The 21,966-nt window shown below is 36.0% G+C and overlaps 1 protein-coding gene and 1 long non-coding RNA gene across 3 annotated transcripts; one reads left to right on the top strand and one right to left on the bottom strand.

Moving 5' to 3' along the window:
- Positions 1–4,744: 4,744 nt before the first annotated feature.
- On the bottom strand, positions 4,745–8,279 carry LOC141377753 (uncharacterized). Its single transcript, XR_012390594.1, has 2 exons — positions 8,116–8,279; positions 4,745–6,313 (listed from the first exon to the last, which is right to left on the bottom strand). It is a non-coding gene; the product is annotated as an uncharacterized lncRNA (long non-coding RNA).
- Positions 8,280–9,033: 754 nt separating this feature from the next.
- dmbx1a (diencephalon/mesencephalon homeobox 1a) lies at positions 9,034–14,916 on the top strand. 2 transcript variants are annotated; one of them, NM_152977.1, is given in 5 exon segments: positions 9,034–9,107; positions 12,865–13,030; positions 13,120–13,314; positions 13,433–13,832; positions 14,344–14,916. In NM_152977.1, coding segments are annotated over 4 exon segments (1,167 nt in total). In that variant the 5' UTR covers positions 9,034–9,107; positions 12,865–12,877; the 3' UTR covers positions 14,763–14,916.
- Positions 14,917–21,966: the final 7,050 nt, after the last annotated feature.

Raw genomic sequence — 21,966 nt, 5'->3', positions numbered from 1 at the left:
CATAAATAGAATTTAACATCTACAGAACCTTTCCAATGCACAAAAAATATTGGCATCACTTTATTTTGATGGTCCATTTTGCACATTTTGTTGTCTATAAGTTACATGCCAAGAATCTGGTGGTACCTCATCACCAACAGATATTCTGTAGACCAGTGGTCACCAAACTTGTTCCTTGAGGGCCGGTGTCCTAAAGGTTTTAGCTCCAACCCTAATCAAACACACCTGAACAAGCTAATCAAGGTCTTACTAGGTGTACTTGAAACATCCAGGCAGGTGTGTTGAGGTAAGTTGGAGCTAAACCCTGCAGGGACACCGGCCCTCCAGGACCAAGATTGGTGACCCCTGCTCTAGACTATAAAAACTCTGCAACTCCATGTCAACTTACACTAACACAGTCTACTTATACTCCAATTAGACTTAGATGGCATGTCACTTATAATCAAACAAATTTGTTAAAGGGCATCTATGATGAAAATCATCTTTTGTAAGCTGTTTGGACAGACCTCTTTGTAGGTATAGTGTGTCCTCTGTCATATTAGGGTGATATAAAGACAACAAATCTCTTTTTTTATTTCCTAATGTTAAAATAGGATCCAACTCCCTTCTCTTTTGAGTGTGGTTTCCACACTCTTTGAATTGATTGACAGCTTTGTAACGACATTGTGTGACTTATCATTGCAGAAAGGCTTGAATTAACTCCACAACAAATACATCAGATAATCATTGGGAAGCTTCTTACTGTAGTATTTCTCACAAACATTACATGAGATCTGCTTCCGTCATATTTGTCACTGTGCTGTTTATCTGACAGAGACGGAGTCACTCTGACAGGCACGTAGAAAAGGTTGGCGGGGAAAACTAGCAATTAATGCACAGGCAACAAAAACAGCTACATTGTGTTCAGAGCAGAAAATTTCAATAGTCTTAAAGGTATAATAAATAATCTGATGGGTGTCTTGAGCTGAAACTTTACAGACACTTTCTGGAGACACAAAAGACTTATCTTAAACCTTGAAAAAGGAGTAAAATAGCTGCCCTTTAAAGGGAGCATTAAATAAGGTGATACCTGAATATGTATAGTGGTTGCGAAGGTTATTAAAATATTCTTTATGCTAAAAAAAATATTATTGTAGGAACTCTACTCTCAAATTTTTCTTTGTGAAACTCATAGTTCCTCTATGGCAATGATGAAAGTAGCCAATGACAAATCTGTAATGCATGTTTATAATAAATGAAACATTATGGTCCATTGTCATGAAAACTAAATTAGGTATATAGTCATTTTTACAGCTATCATTCATTGTGTCAGAGGAAGTAATTTTAAAAACATTAAAAGATCATCCACTAAAAACAAACTCTTTATGTTTTTCTTCAATCATTAACTCACATTAATTTTCTACTCGCATTGTAAATCTGTATGACACTTTCTCCCATTAAAAAAGATATTTTGAAGTCCCGGAGAAACGACTTATATTAGACTTTCGTTGTGAAGACGTGTACGGCTGAAACATCCTTCAAAATGTATCTTTTGTAATATTTGATTGTGTAATTAATTCAGAAATCACCACCAGCTTTCACTTCTCAGTGCAATATAGCAGAAAGCTGCAATGCTGGTGTAAAGCGGCAGACATTTATAGTACACGTCAAATAATGCTCTGAAGCGAGATGTAAGGGAATTGCAGACCAAGAGCTTTAACAATGCCAAGAGCGTTGGAAAAGCTTTTTAAAAGGGCCATTTGTAAAACAAGGAGTTAAAACCAGATTACAGGTCAACAATAACACAATCCCTTATGCTCATTCCCGTAATACCCACAGAAGAAGAGGATTTATACTTATTGTGGGAGGCTAAGCATCAGGCAGCCATACTGCAAAAAAAAAAAAAAACATTTTACAGTAAGGCCAGGTAATCCCGTATGGAGGTGGTTCAGACTACGCATTGGGAGTGAACGGAAAAGAGGAAGTATTACTGTTATCAGTGCACTCAAATCTGGGCTTTCCAGGAGCTGCTAATATGGGAGCCACCCTCTCAAGCATTCTCAATAGATTGTGGTGGATTTGCTTAGTTGACTCTCTAATGAGTCAATTGTTCTCTCTGTTTACGCTATTAAAAGAGTATTAGCTCCGTTAAGGTGTGGGTGCCAAGGGGAGATGCTGCTATAAGGTCTAAATGGGAACCCCTGTGAAGAGCTCATCAAACAGAACTGCATTGTTGAAGCACTTAGCCGAGGTCCAGCAGTTAGCTATAGCTATTTTACAGACATTGACATTTCTGTGTAATGCAATGCGCATTGACACCTCATAGTCACTGTCTACTCACTCGGCCGGAGGTGCCTTAAAGCCGGTCGTGTGGACGGCAGGCACCTGAGATAGTCATCGGCCCCCCTGCCGACTCCATCGCTTCTCATCATCTACAACAGCAAAACATACGCTCACGAAGCACCTTATGAGTCTATTTCATTGCTTAAAGGATAAGACCGCCAAGGACGGATCCAATGTGGGTGCTTATGAGCGAGGTGCCAATGGTTCTTCTCAGGTATCCTCTTAAAGCTACTCATTGAGAGGATGATGAAAACTTCAGTTAGAAGCAGGGAGTCCGCTTATTTCGAATCCTGGGTCATGTTTTAAACCTCTTCGCCAAAGTGCCTCAATACGCATAGAGTGCTGAGAGCCAGATTACTGACTGATAGTACAAAGCCCAGAGCTGATACAGAGGGATTTGTGAAAGTAAAGACAGATGTTGTAGTGGTGAAATGGAGAGCAATCCATACTCAGGGGCAAGGAGTTAATGGGAAGCGTATTGTTATCGAGGACAGATTTGCAACTTTTGAACCCATCTTTTTATCTGAAAAGAGGACTTTGCTTGTATTAAGAGTGTGTGCCAATCCCTTTTAGCAGCAGGGGCCGATCAACTAATCGTACATATCTGAGGTGATCTGTGAATGCCACCAAACCCGCAGCACAGCTGTCTGCCGCGGAAATACCAGGATGTCAGGTCATCAATATAATCAAACTGACTGGGTGCTTTAAAATGCTCATGCCTCAGCCAATTAGCTTTAACTATTAGGATAATGCTCTCAGGCAAAAATCTGCTTTCAAAAGCCACTGTGAAACAGACGGAAGGAAGAAAATAAAAACTCTACAGGTTCTCTACAGCTATATAAATATTCCTGAAGAAAGACATAATAAACGAGCTGCCGATAATTCATGCAGGTTAGCTGTTCACTGTGTTTTATTAGAAGCTGTTTCTTTCACTCAATAGTCATCAAAGCACTAAAGAGGAAGAGCAGCCACTTTATCCTCTTAATTACCCAATTATAGCCAACAGCACACATACTGGGGATAATGAGCTCATCTGAGTCTGGTCTATTGAAATAATGAAAGCACCCTATTAATTATGAAAGGCTTACCAACACTGTGGTTAGCATGGAAAATATATTCAATTAAATCAAGTTAGAATTCATAGGAATATTAAATAATAATTTAATCATGAAAAATAATAAATGGTTAAAGGGATAGTTCTCCCAAAATGAACATTTGCTGCTAATCTATTCAGCCCCAGGCCGTCCAAGACATAAGTGACTTTTTAATTTCAGTAGAGCATGATGATTTCTAAAATGCAAGTCAAAGCATACCAAAACTTGAAAAAAAAAAAACACACACACATACACAGGAATAACTACATTATAGTATGTATGGCTCTATTACAATACATTTAGTTATTTTTTAAGTAAAATGCTCCAACTTGGCAAGAACCTATTAAGCATGGGTTTTTGAAATTCCTTCTTAAAATGAACCTTTAAGTCTCTGTAAATTGTTTTGAGGGTGTTTATAAACATCTGGAACATGAGCTTAATGTGGAATCTACAAGAACACATTTTTATATACACTGTAAAAAAAATCGGAAATTTTATGGTTTGTTTCAGCAGCTGTGGAATATCATAAAATAACAGCTGTTAAATTGCAGAAATTTACTGTAAAATAATGGACATTTCCTTAAATTTAAATTACTGGTAAATTTCTGTAGTTCAATCTGTGTTATTTTACAGCAAATTTCTGTAATTTAATGACCGTAATTTAACATTTTTGTCCTACACCCCAGCTGCCAGAAATTTTATTTTTTTTACAGTGAATTGCAATCAGAATTATTAAACCTCCTTTAAATTATTTTTCTTTTTTAAATATTTCCCAAACGATGTTCAACAGAGCAAGGAAATTTTCACAGTATGTCTGATAATATTTTTTTAAAGTCTTATTTGATTTATTTTGGCTACAATAAAATCAGTTTTAAATTTTTAAGCCTTTTAAACCTTTAATTTTTTTAAGCCTTTAAATTTGTCTTGAAAAAGATCTAGTGAAAAATTATTTACTGTCATCATGGAAAAGATAAAATAAATCAGTTATTAGAAATTAGTTATTAAAACTATTATGTTTAGAAATGTGTTAAACAGAAATTAGGGGAAAAAAATATCAGGGGGCTAATAATTCAGGGGGGCTAATAATTCCGATTGCAACTGTTTCTGAACTTATTGTTTTGAAAAATAAAAATTCCAATCAAGAATTGAGCCAAAGCAATTAAGGAAAAAAATGTAATACTCCTGAAAAGTCTGTGCATACAAAAAAAAAACAACAACAACAAAAAAACTGCATTATTAATCGACATTAATGTCAAACCGTTGTGAGCATGTTCATGGGAGGAAGCTTCCTACCACATAATGACATGTACACAGCCACAAAAAAATGTAAGATTTATTTTATTTTTTTGGTTTAAAATGGAAAAACAAGATTGCACTTTACATGCACACCAGTGCAAAAATAAAAGTACTGTATGAATACAAATGTCATATTTATTATATGTACTATTGACTCTTCTCAACAAATTTCAGAATTTTTTTAAACCTTAATTTCCATGGTTGACTGTCATGGTAAAAAAACAACTAATCATTTTGAGCAGTGTGACTCACATGATAACAAACACACTTTATGTTTTGGTGGCATTGACCAAATTACTAAAACTGTTTTGAAATTGTTTTAAAGCATGACCAAATGACCAAATTACTGTAACTGTTTTGAAGCATGAACAAAATGTTTTGGGGGAGCAACTACATTTTGCAGACATGCAATAAAGACTTCAGTTTTGTCATTTGCACTCACAGTTTAGAGAATGTTAATACTGTTTCAAAAAATGTGGCAAAGCAATTGAAAAAAACTGTAATTTTGTTTTTATTCTATGTTTTTTGATTCTCAGAGTGTGATAGTTGATCATTAAAGGGATGAAATAAAAATGTACTCATTATTTACTTACCGTCAAGTGATTCTAAACCTTTATGAGTTTCTTTTTTCTGTAGAAAAAAAAGGTTATTTTGAAAAATAAAAACTATAACCAAAGACTTCCATAGTAGGAAAAACAAATACATCCGATGTAACATTTACAGGTTTTCAGCATTTTCTAATTATATTTTTGTGTTCAATAAAAGAAAGAAACTTAAACAGGTTTGTGACAAGTGAAGGAGTAAATGATGACAGAACTTTCCATTTTGTTTTATTATCCCTATAAAGCTATTACGCGGACATTTTAACTCCAATCTGATGAAGTTTTTTAAAAGAACTCAAGAGGTAAAATTATGATGAGTTGACTTAAAATAAAATAAATGTAGTCTGCAGCTTCTTGAACACTGTCCATGTATAGGAACTTCTTTTTACCTTTAGTTATTCATCCGACTTTATCTCACTACTGTGTCCATGGGCTTCATTTTTACTTATGTCAGTATCAGTAGCCTGTCAGAAGCGGTTAGTTTCTTCAGCAAAATGACTCCTGGTTCTTAACTCACGGTTCAACTCAAGCCTGAGATTTTTTTAGCGCCTCTTGTTTTTTCCTTTTCTTTTTATTTTTGCAGTGAAGGTGGATTAGGAGAGAGGGGCTTTTGTTTAGATAAAGCGAGGGATTAGGTAGAGATTTGCCCCCATAAAGTTGTGGGCTTGATGGGCCTTTTATCCCTCCATGTCGCTAAAGCTGTGTTGCTTCTGGATTAGGACTATACAATGGGGCCCCTTGTGCTGAGGATCCGGGCCAAAGTGAGTAAGACGGAGAGAGAGAGAGAGAGAGAGAGAGAGGGAGAGAGAGAAAGAGAGAGATTGGAGAAATTCAAGAGGGAAGAGAGGTTGAAGACAGTAAAGAGATGGAGAACGAAGAGAATAGAGGGGCACAGCTTCTGACAGAACTGACAGGTCAAAAACTTTTAGCATGGGGATTTGTTAAGAAGATCCTGGGATCTTGTCACGAATGATGCGATTTCCAGAGGTATCAGTGGAGCTGTGAGGAGAAATCAAAATAAATTAAAAAGTAGCACTGCCCCTTTAATACAGGTATCTAATTTAGCAAAAGGAAGAAAAAACGGTTTTAAGATGAAGGTGCTGCTAATAACGTGTCTAAGAGATGGCTCCTGGCAAATTGCTTTGTTATTCTTGTCAAAAAGGTCTCCTGGAAGCAGTCGATTTTAAACCATACATCAAAATGATTAATTGCTCTGGGAAGAACAGATGCTGAAATACCCTTGGATTGAGCCTGAGAGGCTACAGCTTTGTGGGTTGCAAACGTAATGTATTCATGAAGTTGCAGAAACATCATTAGCTCTATTAATTAGCTAATAACAACCATCTCGCGCTGTGACATCAAATTCCCATATTTGATTATTTCCAGCTAAAACTACTGGAGAGTGTACATTTCTAAGGTGTAAATAAAGACCAGCGATGTGATTGACTCGTTTTTTAAATATCATCCTTCGTTTTGAGAACAGAAATACAATTCCCGTGATAATATTTTTTTTGTTGTTGAGAATTTCACGTCGATTTATTTATACGCACGAATATTAACGCGGTGACATTAAAATGTCGTTCGTAAATTTAATTTTCAATTAATTTTAAAGTTTAATTTCAAATAGTTTGATAGCCTAATACCTTATAACTATTGCGAGATTAAATCGAAAGACCAAAAAAAAAAAAAACTCAATTAATTTGAGCAAAACTGGACTGAGGGCTTCTCATAGCTGTAAAGGTGGGTTTCTCTCGGTGGCACTTTAAATAGGAGGCATTTAAAGCCCTCAGATGTGCTGGACAGTAGTCCTCGTTTAAGCAGATTTAAGGAAGAGGCGCTGAGAGGAATTCTTTCTCACTTTAATTGCTTTAGAAACGCTCCTCACAAAGAGACATTGCCCAGATTTACCTCCCGTTAAAGTTCTTATTTCCATCGGTTCACAAGTTAATCCTCTTTCTTTCTCAGACCATAAAAAACCAAGTGGGGAGAAAAGATGGGAAAGGACATATGTTTGGTTCCAGAAAAAGTTAATAAAAAAAGCAATCAATAAGATGCATAGTACGAAGTTATATTTTGTTAGTAAAACTGTAATAATTATTCAGTGCAGTTTTGAAAAAAAAAAATAAATAAAAACACAATTAACTCAAAATATAAAGTCGAATAAGCAAACTTTGAATACCCTAAGCTTTTTTTTAGCAAAAACATTAAAAATTGATATTCGCCTTCAACAGCATAAATATCAATCTAATATTTATTTTCTTGCATTTTTCTCCTGCGCTTTTTTAAAATATTAGGAAATTGCAGCCAAAAACATCAAAATCATTCTATATTAACAGATCCATTACATCTCAATTGAATGCTATTAATACACATTTAAAATCATATGATTTCTTGCCGTCTATAATAAACGTGAAATTAAACAGAAATACATTTATTAGATTGAGTCCCTACTTCATTTACATTCGAAAATTAACACCCATATAACTTTAATCGATAGAATTTTAATATAGCCTAAATTCCTGTAAAAACAGCCATAACTCATCTGTTTCATTCAATTTCCTTTCGTTCACTCACATTCAAATTCCTCTAGATTATAACTATGGTCAGAGATAAAATTCAGTTAGGGATTTTCACCCTGGCCCGCTTTCTGCGAGCATCTTTAACAAATTATGCAAGCTTTACATTAAAAGGCTACTTTGCGCTGCCCTTAATTCCAACCTAAACGGTTTTGCTCCGGGAGAAGAAATCTTTTCTAAAAACCCTTCAAGAAGAGAAGGGCATTATTGTTTTAATCCTCTTACCGGCAGTCATTTCAAGACAGAGGTTTTTTGGAGGCTGAAATAGCGTCTTGTCTCCCCTTATCCTCGCCCAAATCCTTCAAGGCCGGGAGAGATTGTGAAGGCAGTAGCCTGGCATCTATTAGAGATCTCTAAAGTCCCTTCAGTCTCTCCTGCAGTGGCATGACAAAGCCGAAAAGCAAACAAAACCAATGCATGAGATATTCGTTTGTCTAAAAAAAGTCTCGGGACCGTGACCTCTATAGAAATATTCTGCTCCAGAAGTACCAAAAGAAGTCAATGCGTGAGAATAATATGAGAAAGCAAATATATTTCACTTGGCCAAAACTTAGTTCGACGTATTTATGACAATCTGTTGTTGTTTCAAGAAAATTAACCTATGTGGTTTTTGTAATAAATTAAAATCCATGTATAAATCATAGAAAAATCTATGCACTTGAAATGTTTTGCTTTCTTATTTAGCTAGACATGCCTAATTGCTAATTAATAACAATAACACATTATAATGCTTTTGAAACTCGTTGACATTTCAAATAAACGGGTGTTCCCGTTTTAAACTCTTAATCCCACGATGTCAATATTTTCTTTTTACACTTGACATATGGATATATGTTTTTTATAAGCAAAATTGTTTGTGAGTGGACATTGGTGTTTGCGTGATTTAAGACTACTAAGTAAAGGGTCAATTGGCTCTAGGTCTACATGCGGCCAAAAAAATACCATCGAGCTTTGATTGACAGCTTTAAGGACCAGTAGCAAGCCTTGCCGATGTTACGCGGAGCTCTTTAAAATCCGTCCTCAAAGCGCGTGTCAATAGATGGACGCAATGTGCTGAGAAGAGCGCGCAGGGGACGATTTGGACGCGCTTGATACTTAGCGGATACATTTGAATGGGCTCTTAGACTTTGAGAAACGAGATAAGGACATCTGGGAAATACTCCGAGCTAGAAGCAAGAAAATATCAAGAGAGACACTGGATAAACGACAAGACTGGGGTAAGAAACGATTTGTTTACGCAGTTGCTTTTACGTAAAAAAAGTATGTGTTTAACTAATACATCAAAAACTAAAATTTTATTTAGTAATATGATTTCTGAAATACAGCTAAATTAAACTATGTTTGCTGTTCGTTGACTTTTAAACACTTTGGCCTATTATGATATTAAATAGCGACAAATCAAATCCCTTTTTCAGAGATGTGCAGTTCATTTAGCCTATAAAAAGATGCTTTATTATATGAACACGGAACGATTCCACATAAGTTATTTATGCTGGATAAATGTTCACTGAATTATTCAAACGTCCTCCAATCTAAGAAACTATTTATTGACTCCAAAAGGTTCCCAAACCGTTAATTTATTGCATCGCTGCGAAAACACCACTTAAGTCTCTTTATTTATTAAGAGTGATATTCCAGATGTAAAATAGCCTAAATAAATAAAAATCTTATCTTACATATATTTACAAAACAGACTAGAAAAACCCTCTAGTTTAAAACATCCGCCAAACAGCGGTCTGACTTGGCCTAAAATGTTATACAGATTTTCACAACTACGCTCTAATTAAAAACTGCAAAAAAATTAAAAATAAAAATCTGCAACAATTAAAAAATGCTACAAGAAAATTAAATTCTGCTCGAATACATTTTCAAGGGAATATAGGGCCAGTTTTTAAACGGATAAACCTTTCTCGTATGGGGGACCTTTGACAGTGAAAGATACAAAAATATGAGTGACAATTTAAAACCTCTGTCATGCGACACACGATAAATAGTCCCCCCGGGTCAAATGGGGTTTTAACGTTAACATTTTTCCTAATTTAGTCGGATCAAAAAGTTGCACTGTACATGCCAATTTGCATAATGAGGTTTTAATAATCGAAGCATGGAGTGTCACACTGCCCGCAGCAGTAACAGGCGGATGAACAGACTACAATAGCAGCGAGACACAGTATTAAAATAAGCTGCCCTTTGTGCTAAATATCAGTTGGCCTGCGGCGAAATTTTGACGTTTAAAAAGTCCGCTTGGTCGAGTGGGCAACGTAAATTATACGTTCATTATTAGGCCTTAGTGCTGCTATCATCATCATCCGTTCAGACTAAATCACCATTGCACTAATCGCTGGCCAGTTTTTTTTCATCTGTTATCAAATTTATTTTGAAAAAAATGTGTGCATTTTGTAGTTTGCAGTGAGGTTAACTTTATAAGCTATGCCATCCATTCAATTCAATTCGAATTGGCTCAAGATGCATGTGTGTAGAACGACAGACTAAAATACCAAATTTCATAGGCCCAACACACATCTTCTTCAGCTCATATGGTTGCAATGCAAACACCAGCACTTCTTAAAGTGTGTGCTCGCGCGCACACACACACACACATGTAAACTCACTGTACGTCCGTCCGTGTCAGCGGTGATGATAAATGGAGGTCTCTACAGTCGAAACCTATTTGCACTTCCATTAGACGAGGACCCAAATGGGGATCAACATGCATATTTTACCCGCAGAGAAGCCATACATCTCAGCCAAAACGTGGCCCCGGGGCGATGGGATAAGGGGCCGCGTGAGAAGGGAGGGAGAGAAACGGACCCCATTCAATTCAAATACTTGGGGGAGAAAAGTAAATGTTTAGCAAAGCACCTTCTGTCCAAGCGAATTAAACTATTCCCTCTTGCCCTCTGATCACATTCATCAGACGTTGCTCTGACTTAATAGTCTGGGAATGGGCACTCCGGGTGTCATTCAGAAGCTTCCGCGCTGAGGAGGGTCGCTGGCCTTAAAACAGATAAAGCCAGCATAGATACACACATTTAAGCAAATCCTGCAAACAAACTTCCTTAGGTTCTATATCTAAACTTGCATAGGGTACTGGCTTGTTAGAGAATTGCACAAGACCAGCAAGAATAGCAAACAATTATAATCTCAAAGAATATTAGGGCACTTAAAAATGCTGCAATTTATACTGTGTGTGTGTGTGTTTATATATATATATATATATATATATATATATATATATATATATATATATATATATATATATATATATATATGTATGTATGTATGTATGTATGTATGTATATATATATATATATATATATATATATATATGAATGCAGAAACAATAATTAACGATGATAATGAAATGTTAATAATTCATAATAATTACAATAACCGAAATAGCTTTAGAAAACAATAAATATGTATTATTATTATTATTATCTTAAAATAATTATATTAATAACAGAGGTACGAAAATAATAGGCTATAGCATCAAGCATATGGAAATAGTTTTTTTTTAATCATTTCACTAATTTGAATTTACCTTTTAGAAACAACTAAATAATAATAATACACATATACTATTATAGGCTACACAAGTTTTCACACTTGTTTTACTATTGCTAAAACGCAATTTTGCAAAATTGCTTTATTTATTTATTTGTTGGTTAAAAGAGAACCAGTTATTATTGACCATATCAACACATTACACTTGCCATGAGTTCTTACTTTTTAATGTAATTTTTAGAGACCTGCTTTACAAGTTAGGCATACCTAGCGAAAATAATAATTATAAGATCACTTGTGCATTTTTGAGAAAATTTGTTAATGTACGAATTAAATCGCAGCAAAAACAAGAAATTAAAGTTGGAAATACAAATTAGTTTAATAACTTGAATAAAAATCGAGGCTGTTGTAAAGTCCATGGACACGCGCCATATACTTTCTCTTTTAATAATGCACAGTGCATTGACCTCGGAGATATTCGTGTCTGTCTACAACCTCTATAGTAATACATATCTAATCGTGTCCTGGAGCCTTTAATTTATGAAAACCTTAAACCGGCTGTGAAAAACGACTGGAGAAACATCACTAACCTCAAGCACACCCTTTGAATTTATATTGCAGCTAAATTTAAACTAAATAAAAATAAAATAATATAGCATAGTTAAAACAAAATTTTGATGACATAAGTGGTAGCATTAAATCTAGTGTCATTAAATAGAAACATTCGTACATTGCTTCAATAGATCTCATCAAAATCAATCTATGATTCATTGACAACTTTTGACAAGGATTTGCTACGGTAAATTGCTTTTGAAATTGTATATTTAATGTAGTAAGCATAAACCAAAACTCATTAGTTTAACGTGATAATTGCACCAATTAATTCTCTATGTATGACTAATGGATTGGACAAAACAATAATTGGATATTAATGAACGCAGTTCCGCTCCTATAAGCGGATTTCCAAAAGCGTTATACTCTCGCTATAAAGTGACAACCTTTTTGATTGATTGTGTCTCACTAGGCGCATATCCTCCCCCAAAAGTTTATAAAGAAAAATATTTGTTTTAAAAAAACAAACAATGCGTATTTAAAGGCCAAATAAACTGTACCTTGCAGTAAACAATTGAGTTATTTTTTATCTTAGAAATATTTTTAAATCAATACGAATTATTGACAGAAGAAAGCATTTAAACGTTTATCGTGAATTTTGACAATCAGTAAACTATTAAATTTAGCTGTTATAATTAAATTAAACAAACATTCGGGTAAAATAAATCTATGAGTGCAAATGTCATATCTACCCCAAATACCTAACATTTAAAATGCGTTCAAGATGCTGCTATAGCCTATCGAACTTTAGTTTGAAAGCATATTTAAACCACGTTTTTTTTCCAAAAAAACAAAAAATTAAATCTAATCTTCACACTAATAACATACGTGTTTTTCTTTTCTTTTCTTGTACAGATAAGTGTGAATCATGCAGCACTACGGAGTGAACGGATACTCTCTCCACGCCATGAACTCACTGAGCGCCATGTACAACCTGCATCAACAGGCGGCGCAGCAAGCGCAGCACGCGCCTGATTACCGGCCGTCCGTTCACGCACTCACCCTGGCAGAGAGGCTGGCTGGTAAGCGCGTTCTCGCCCACTACCTTTACACACTAATCGATGGTTAAAGTACAATGAATTAAATATGCCGTGTCTTTTCTCTTCCAACGGCTGTACATTTCAAGATATCATACTTGAGGCTCGCTACGGCTCTCAGCATCGCAAACAACGGCGCAGTCGCACCGCTTTCACGGCCCAGCAGCTGGAGGCTTTGGAAAAGACTTTCCAGAAGACTCACTACCCAGATGTGGTGATGCGGGAGCGGCTAGCAATGTGCACCAACTTACCCGAGGCACGCGTGCAGGTAACAAACCGCCTTCAAAAATATCTATCCACAAAAATCTTTACAATTTTAAAATCTTTTAAAGTTCTCCACAACTTCACATTCATCATGTGCCTACAAATTGACTTTTGGCCATCAGGTATGGTTCAAGAACCGCCGGGCTAAGTTTCGCAAGAAGCAGCGAAGCCTCCAAAAAGAGCAACTTCAAAAGCAGAAAGATGTCTCGACAGATGGAGCCCTAGCAGCAAGCGATAAGGATGAAGCTCCCTCCACCTTAAATCTTGAGAACCAGCCACCTTCGTCCACCTCCTCTTCTTCCTCCATGGAGGCAGAGGCAGCTCCTCATGCCCTGGGATCAGAACTTAGTGTTGAGCTTAATGTGACATCAGCAGAGCAGTCAGGCAGCGAATCAGCCACAGAGGACAATGCAACCGACAAGGAAGAGGAGATAAAGCAGCACAGAGAAGATCTGAAGGTTGAGAAGGAACCAGCACCTGGAAACCTTTCTCCTCTTTGCAAACGTCTTAGCCCCAAACCAGGTATATATTTGCTATAGGTCTTTTAATTTCATTGCTGTGTAATCTTAAAAAGGAACATCATTCATTCTCATGGATGTTTAAGGTTCCACAAATTACTTTTAAAATCCATGAAAACTTTCTGCACTTTTAAAAGAGGTTCCTAAAAGGGATTTTGCAGCAATCCCATATAAGACTTTTTTCAGTTTTCCAAACAACTGTTCAAAATAAAAAAAACATAAGAACATTTCTCCATACAGACCTTTTTTGTGCGATGAAAGTTCCATGAAAGCTTCCATGAAAGTTACAGATTGCATGAAAGGTACTGCACAGCAAAAACATATCTTTGGATTATTACAATTTTCTTCACATCTATGATTTAAGGAACTAAAGTTTGTATATGAGATTGATGTGAAAACCTTTTGGAACTTCTTTTAGGATACCAAAATACTAAAACAAATATTTATGAGGGGTTAAAGAATAACAAGAATTATAATTCTGATCTAAATGTCACCAACAATCTTTCTTTCCTTAGATTCTCCTCTTGGCTCCCCAGCCATCTCCTCTTCCTCTAGCGGGGTGACGGGCGGGATCTCTCAGAGTCACTCGTACTCCTCGTCTCCGCTGAGCCTCTTCCGTCTGCAGGAGCAGTTTCGCCAGCATATGGCTGCTACCAACAACCTAGTTCACTATCCGTCTTTCGACATGGCGACCCCATCATCTATACCATACCTAGGCATGAACGTCAACATGCCAGCACCCCTGGGTTCCCTCCCGTGCCAGTCCTACTATCAGTCTCTATCTCACCACGCGCAGCAGGTTTGGAACAGCCCCCTGCTGCAGGCCTCTGGAGGCCTTCCTAGCCACAACAGCAAGACCACCAGCATTGAGAACCTACGTTTGCGAGCCAAACAACATGCGGCATCACTGGGCCTGGACACACTGCCCAACTGAGCAGGAGACTGAAAACTACTGAGCAAGGGAACATCTCTCTACCACTACTAACACGCCAGCTGGACTTCTAAAGTTAGGGCCAATCCTCAATAAAACGAAATATTGTTTTACACTTAAAAATAAGGGTTCTTTATCAGCATTGATGATTTAATCAAGAATCTCCATGGAAGCATTTCTTCACACAAAAAAAGGCTGTAAAAATGTTTATAAAAGAGTGTTCATCTAAGAACTGTTCACCAAACTACAAACCGTATCTCTTGGAACCTTTACTTTTAAGAGTTAATTTCTCTTGACTACACTAAAGTTTCAGAAGAGGCAAATCGAGACTTGTTTCCAATTTAGAGGGCTTGTTAATTATGAATCTCTCATTTAATTCATCAAGATATTAAAATCACCAGTTTGCTTAAAAAGACAAGCAGGCCCTGGATTAGGATTAGTGTTATTTATACGTTTTGGACAGGCTTAGATGTTTGATATAAGCACTTTTTTCAGAGAGGATCTCGGCGGGTTGCATGCACTACACAGCAGAATCTGAACTTTCTTTTAATTTAATTATCACGCTTCTCAAATTACACACCACAGAAATTACCTTGTAAATGTAAATCTTGCACAACTAAATAGATTAATTAAACCTAACCTGTTTAATGGTCAGGATTAAACCACGGTAAATTGAGGATGGTTGGGTAATGAGCAAATTATTTCATTGACTACATATGCAAAGCTTTTAATTACATGTAGCCTCAGGCGGAGGAAGGAATGCAATTATAGACCATGGATATCATTGGAGATTGCCATATTAACACTCAGAGGGAAAATACTCTCATGAACACTAGCTTACACGCATATAAATGTTGCAACAGGAACAAACGCTGAATAGTGGTCAGAACAGGAAAGCAAAGCACTTTCATGTATGGCAGCTCCCCCCTCTCTCTGCTCATCCGTTACCTCACAGTGCTGAGCTCTCATTGTGTTTGTAAAGTATTTTAATATGTAAAATACAAAGTCTTTATAAATGTTTACTGGTAAGGCAAAAATGTAAAAGTTCTATGTTTTAGATTGAAAAGAATTTAACCCTGTGATGATTCTGGTAGCCGTCTCTTTGTAAGATTGTACTGAGTGGGCCGCACAGCCCGCCTGCGTCACCCCCAGATTATTTAACCTATACAGTCTGGTCGTCTATGTAGCTCTTTCATCGTCACTGTGGACATCAATATACAGTCACTCACGTCACTACGCAAAGTGGTGAATTTGTAGCCTATATTGGTGGAGAGTGTTCCAGAAGTATACACATTTTTCCCTATGTCAACTGTAGATTTACAAACTTGTAAAATAAAACTTCAATAAAACATTGCTTGGACATCTTTATAAATATATACTGTATTTTTTGCATTGTTAAAACTGAATTAAACTGTGACTAATAATAGTTTCCAGGATTATATTTATTTAAACTATTTAGTTTTTTTGTTTTGTTTTTTAGATTTAAAGTTTTTTATTATTTCTTTTTGTCTACATTAGAAAAACAAATCAAGTGAATTCAGGATGTAGCTGAGAAACAAGCTGATGTTAAAATCAAAGCAAGGTGATACAGTAGAAAACAAGAAAACCAGAGCAAGAAAACAAGGTAATCTTGGGAAATAAAACCGTTGTGGGGACATAAACCACCCCAGATGAATAAGCAGCCCATTATGCTGAAGAATGACAGCCTGAGGCCGTGATTATGCCGCTATTATATTTTAAACAGTGTGGTTTGTCAAAATGCATAAGCCCTTTGCTCACATAAAGAGGGTCTCCCCTGTGTGTGCATTTTACCAGAGGCTTGATGCCGCCACCGCCACCATGTTCTTAGTGCCCTTGATGGGGCTGCTAACTGCATTTTAAAGTGCTTTATGCCATATTTAAATACAGCTGATTGTAAAGCGTTCTAACATTCAACCTTTTGAGTAGATCAAAACACACATGGGATGGCAGATAGGCAGATTTTAAAACAATTAAATTAAATAAAAATTAGCACCAACATGCAAACGGCAAAAATGTTGAAGCCAATCATCGTTTTTGAGACCAGCCAGATGCAAAAACAAACCGCCTCCAGGGGTTTAAAACAAATTATGTGACAGCTCAACATACTAACAATTTACTTAATTGTGTACAGTGCTTTAGGACAGTGCTTCTCAACCACATTCCTGTAGGACCACCGACACTGCATGTTGTGGACGTCTCATTTGTATGTCACACCCATTACAGGTCTTTCAGTCTCTGCTAATTAGTTGATGATCTGAATCAGGTGTGTTGGGTTAGAGAGACCTAGTAAATGTGCAGTGCTGGTGGTCCTCCAAGAACGTGGTTGAGAAACACTGTTGTATAACACAGAATTAAATTGCGTGTCAATTATATTTATTGCCAGCAGTTCAAACAGAACATAAAACTAGCCTTTTGCCTCCTTGGCCAGCGATGTAAAAAATAACCAGTCATCAATACTGATACCAAAATAGGCAGAAGAAAGGGGGAAAAACATCTAATTGAAATTTTTATTGTTGCTACAAGTAATTTAAATTGATTTGGGAAGTCAAAACTTGGAAAGATGTCTATGGGTCTGCTTCAATGTAATTTGCGATTGCGCTGCATTGTTTAATTTTATAACTTATAAGTCGCTCTGGATAAAAGTGTGTGCTAAATTAATAATTGTATTCATAATTTTTTAAACTCAGGGCTCTTGAAGAGACGGATCATTTACTGCAAATCTGCTTCAAATCAATGAAAACTGTTACAATAAGCTATGCATTTTAAAAGACCACAGTGTCTTGCTTCGGATTACATATCATTACAACAGTCTTTGTGATTTTATAATTAGGTTATCAACATAGTGTCTGCAATATTAAAAAAAAGGTTTCAGCAAAGTTTATAAAGGTGATTTATATAGGCTGAATTTTTCAGTCATTCATTCATTTTCTTGTCGGCTTAGTCCCTTTATTAATCTGGGGTCGCCACAGCGGAATGAACCGCCAACTTATCCAGCAAGTTTTTTTTACGCAGTGGATGCCCTTTTAGCCGCAACCCATCTCTGGGAAATAGGCTGAATTTAAACAAACTAATTAAATTTAGTAATGCTCAACTTCATTTGTTTGTTCAAATTCAGCCCAAATAAATTGTTTACAACCACATACCCTAAAAAAAGTAGTAACTCGGATGAATCATCTTTGAATAATTTTTTTTCGGAGTGGAGAATAAAGTAGGGATACATATCTCTGATAAAATAAATGTGGAAAAACGCCTATATTTAATGAACTGATTGAAGTCAGAATTATTAGCCCCCCTGTTTATTTTTTCCCCAATTTCTTTTTAACGGAGAGAAGATTTTTTTTGAACACATTTTTAAACATAATAGTTTTAATAACTAATTTCTAATCACTGATTGATTTTATCTTTGTCATGATGACAGTAATATTTTATTAGATATTTTTCAAGACACTTTTATACAGCTTAAAGTGACATCAAAAGGCTTAACTAGGTTAATTAGGTTAAGTTGGCAGGTTAGGACAAGTTATCGTATGACGATGGTTTGTTTTGTAGACTATCAGAAAAAAAAATTAGTTAGCTAATAATTTTGTCCTTAAAATAGTGGTAAAAATGTTTTAATTGCTTTTATTCTAGCCGAAATAAAACAAATAAGACCTTCTCCAGAAGAAAAACATTATCAGACATACTGTAAAAATTTCCTTGCTCTGTTAAACATAATTTGGGAAATATTTAAAAAAGAAAAAAATATTCAAAGGGGGGCTAATAATTCTGACTTCAACTGTGTGTGTGTGTGTGTATATATATATTTATATATATATATATATATATATATATATATATATATATATATATATATATATATATATATATATATATATATATATATATATATATATATATTGCAGCAGATCAATTCTGGATTATTTCCAGCACACTGTGAATGCTTTGACTAGTGTTTTACTCATGATGTCACAGTAAGCAGACGCACATTTTAGAAATATTACGCAAAAGGAAAGACAAAATTTAGTCTATGTAGCAATTTTACACTGCATAAAAAATAATTTGCAAATTTAGAAAATAATCTAGAAAATATTTTTTTTCCTTGTTTTGTATAGATTATGTTTTAAAGTAAAATCGTTTTAAAAATTCATTTACATGTATATAAGATCGAAAGGATTATGCATATCAGTATTCCAAATGAAAAGAGTTATTATATAGTAACACATAATAATTCAAAAGTGTTTTGGGGGTTATTTATGATCCCATTTTAAGAGATGGTGCGCCCAAAAATAAAATGTTTATCATAATTTACTCATGCTCCACTTGTTCTAAGCCTATTTGGGTTTTATTTCTTCTATATTTAGCACAAACAACTATACACAGAGAACACAGCAATTTATTTCAAGTGAAGTTTATTTTTAAACTAATTTTGTGAGGATCACGTGCTTAAAATTGTCCACATCTTGTCCCGCATTAGTCTATGATTGATTCTCTATCAGATGATTACTAACTCACTATAAATATCCAGAGTTTCTTATTTTAGTATTTGCGTCTTAAAGAATCCCCCCTTCCACCCCTATTCCCCCTTTCTTTCTAGATTGGTAACATTGTGGCCCAGTGATTAGCACTGTTCCCTCACAGCAAGAATGTCTCTGGTTAAAGCCCCTACTAAACAAGTCAACATTTCTGTGCGGAGTTTGCTCATTCTCCCTGTGCTTGCATTGGTTTTACCAGCCTATTCTCACGAAAAAACGTAAATATTTTACGTTTTGCCAGTTTAGTAGCAAATCTGTACAAATTTGTGCCAGTTCAGTCGTACGAAATTGTACAATTTTAAAAAGGAGGCATGGCAACTAACCCCACCCCTAAAACCAACCGTCATTGGGGGATGAGCAAGTCATACTAAATTGTACGAATTAGATAGTACGAATTCATACATAAACTAAATCAAAAAGTTACAAATTGCCGTGAGATTGTGTTGGTTTTACCCAGGTTCCCCGGTTTCCTCCTACAGTCCATAAAACACACAAGCTAATGCCGAGTTCAGACTGCAAGATTTTCAAAGTAATTGTGTCAGATGTTTTCACACTGCATGACTATCTGGGCTAGCATTTTGTCGCTGCTTTGTTTACACTGCAAGACGGATCGGCGACAGGGGCTTTCACATTGGATGACTTTACAATAGGAAGAATCGCAGACAACTTTGTTCAAACTACGACTCACAACCAAAAAACACATATCTTTTGGTATTAACTACATAATGAAAAAGAAGCTTTTAATGGGGTAGAAAATGTACATATTTGCTGACCTGAGTTCGAAGCGAATTAGCAATTTGTACTCAGCTATCTTTTTTAACTTTCTGTATGACATGTCAAACAGACACGGGTGCTCCACTTGTTTTTCCTTCATTTCTTGGATCCAAATAAACTAAAAATGAGCACTTTTAAATTCTCCCCCAGCTCCCGCTGACCTGCAGGTAGTGAATGCTGCTCTCTCATTGGCTTTAGGCGATCGCTGATGTTATTTTCAGTCAAAACTCATTTAACACTGCATGACTTGAATCGCTGACATCTCCAGATATTTAGCACGCCAAATATCTCACAGGCATCGGCGACTCATTAGCGATTCTTTCAGATCGCGTCTTTGATAGTTCACACTGTGTGACTCATGTGCATGAGCACCGATTTGCCTGTGATTTCAGAAATTTGCCTGTGATTTCTCAAAACCTGTCCACGAGTCAAAATCGGGGATACAATCATGCAGTCTAAACTCAGCATAAGTAAATTGAACACACAAAATTGGCATCATAGTCTTAGCAAGCCGTATCTCTCCTTAGCCATCCCATATCTGTCACTGGTCAGAAATAAGTTGGGTGGAATTCATCATGATCTACCTGAGCTCAAACTCCCCTCTCGACCTGCTAACAGGAAGGAGCCAAGGGCTCGAGGATTTTATAAGCTCAGGGCTCTCTCCCGGGACAGCATGCCAAACAAGCTTATTACCAATCATCAGCTAAGTGTGAACTCTTGAAAAGTTTTTTTTTTTTTGTACTATGGAGGTTGATGGTTGCTTTTTTTACAACATTATTCAGAATATCTTGTTTTGTATTCAAAAGAAGAATTAACACAAGAGATGTGAATCCTTTGAGCATGAGTAAACAGAAAGAATAAAAAAACTACCCCTTTAAAAGAGTCATCAGCTATTGGTACTGACCAAAGTTTACACTGGAACATCTCTAAAATATAGTTATTAAAGCCACTGGTTATCTACATTTAAAGAGTTATAAGATATCAATACTGGTCAAAATTTTCATATTGAGCAAACTTAAAAGAGAGGTTAATGGTTAGCTAATTTAAAAGTAGGGCTGGGCCGGTAAACGATATTATATCGAATCATGATCAAATTGAAGTCAATAACAACGATAAGCTCAAGACTTGTTTACTCTATATTGATCTAAAAGCCAATCACACAGCAGAAATGTGCAGCAATGGGAGTCTAATTTATCAGCCGAAAATGTTAAGGCATTTAATGGACTCTCTAATTGTTCTGTCAGTCATTGTTGGGTACTCTTTCAAATCTGGAAGCATTAACAACTTACATCGAAATGTATATCGTTATAGTTCAATATGGAAAATAGCTATCGAGATTGCATTTTTGCCATATCGCCCAGCCCTAATTGAAAGTGTTAAAATCTATATTGGTGAATCCCTGAAAAAGAACAACAAGTTCAATAAACATTGGCCAAAATCAAGTTTGACCCTCTTAAGTGTTAATTCTAGGCAACAGCGATACCTACAGCTATTCACCTCTGCAGCATCCAAATTAAATTATAACTAAACTCTGTGTTTAATCAGGTGTCACAGTCAGACACACACAAGCACAAAACAGACCTCAAGCACGCCTATAGCACAAAAATCACAGTGTACCATTCAATCAGAAGCTTTTTTTTACCCCCTTCATGCTCTCCTTTTTGGTTTTAGCTGCATGGAGAATGAAAGCTGCCACCACAAGAAACCCCGGCCCATTGAGGAAGTGACAGGCACTGCCAGAATATGATCCTAATCCTGTTCCCAGCATTCTTTTAGCCCGCTGGCACTGCAATTTTGCCACATACTCTCCAAGCTGTCAGCTGAGGTAAATCTCTCTAACAGCACATTGCTCAGATACACATCAAAGAAAGCAATACGGC

The sequence above is a fragment of the Danio rerio genome, chromosome 2 (assembly GCF_049306965.1).
Source record: "Danio rerio strain Tuebingen ecotype United States chromosome 2, GRCz12tu, whole genome shotgun sequence".
NCBI lineage: Eukaryota > Metazoa > Chordata > Actinopteri > Cypriniformes > Danionidae > Danio > Danio rerio.
Note: the sequence above shows the minus strand (reverse complement) of the source record. Positions and strands in the feature narration are given on the sequence as shown.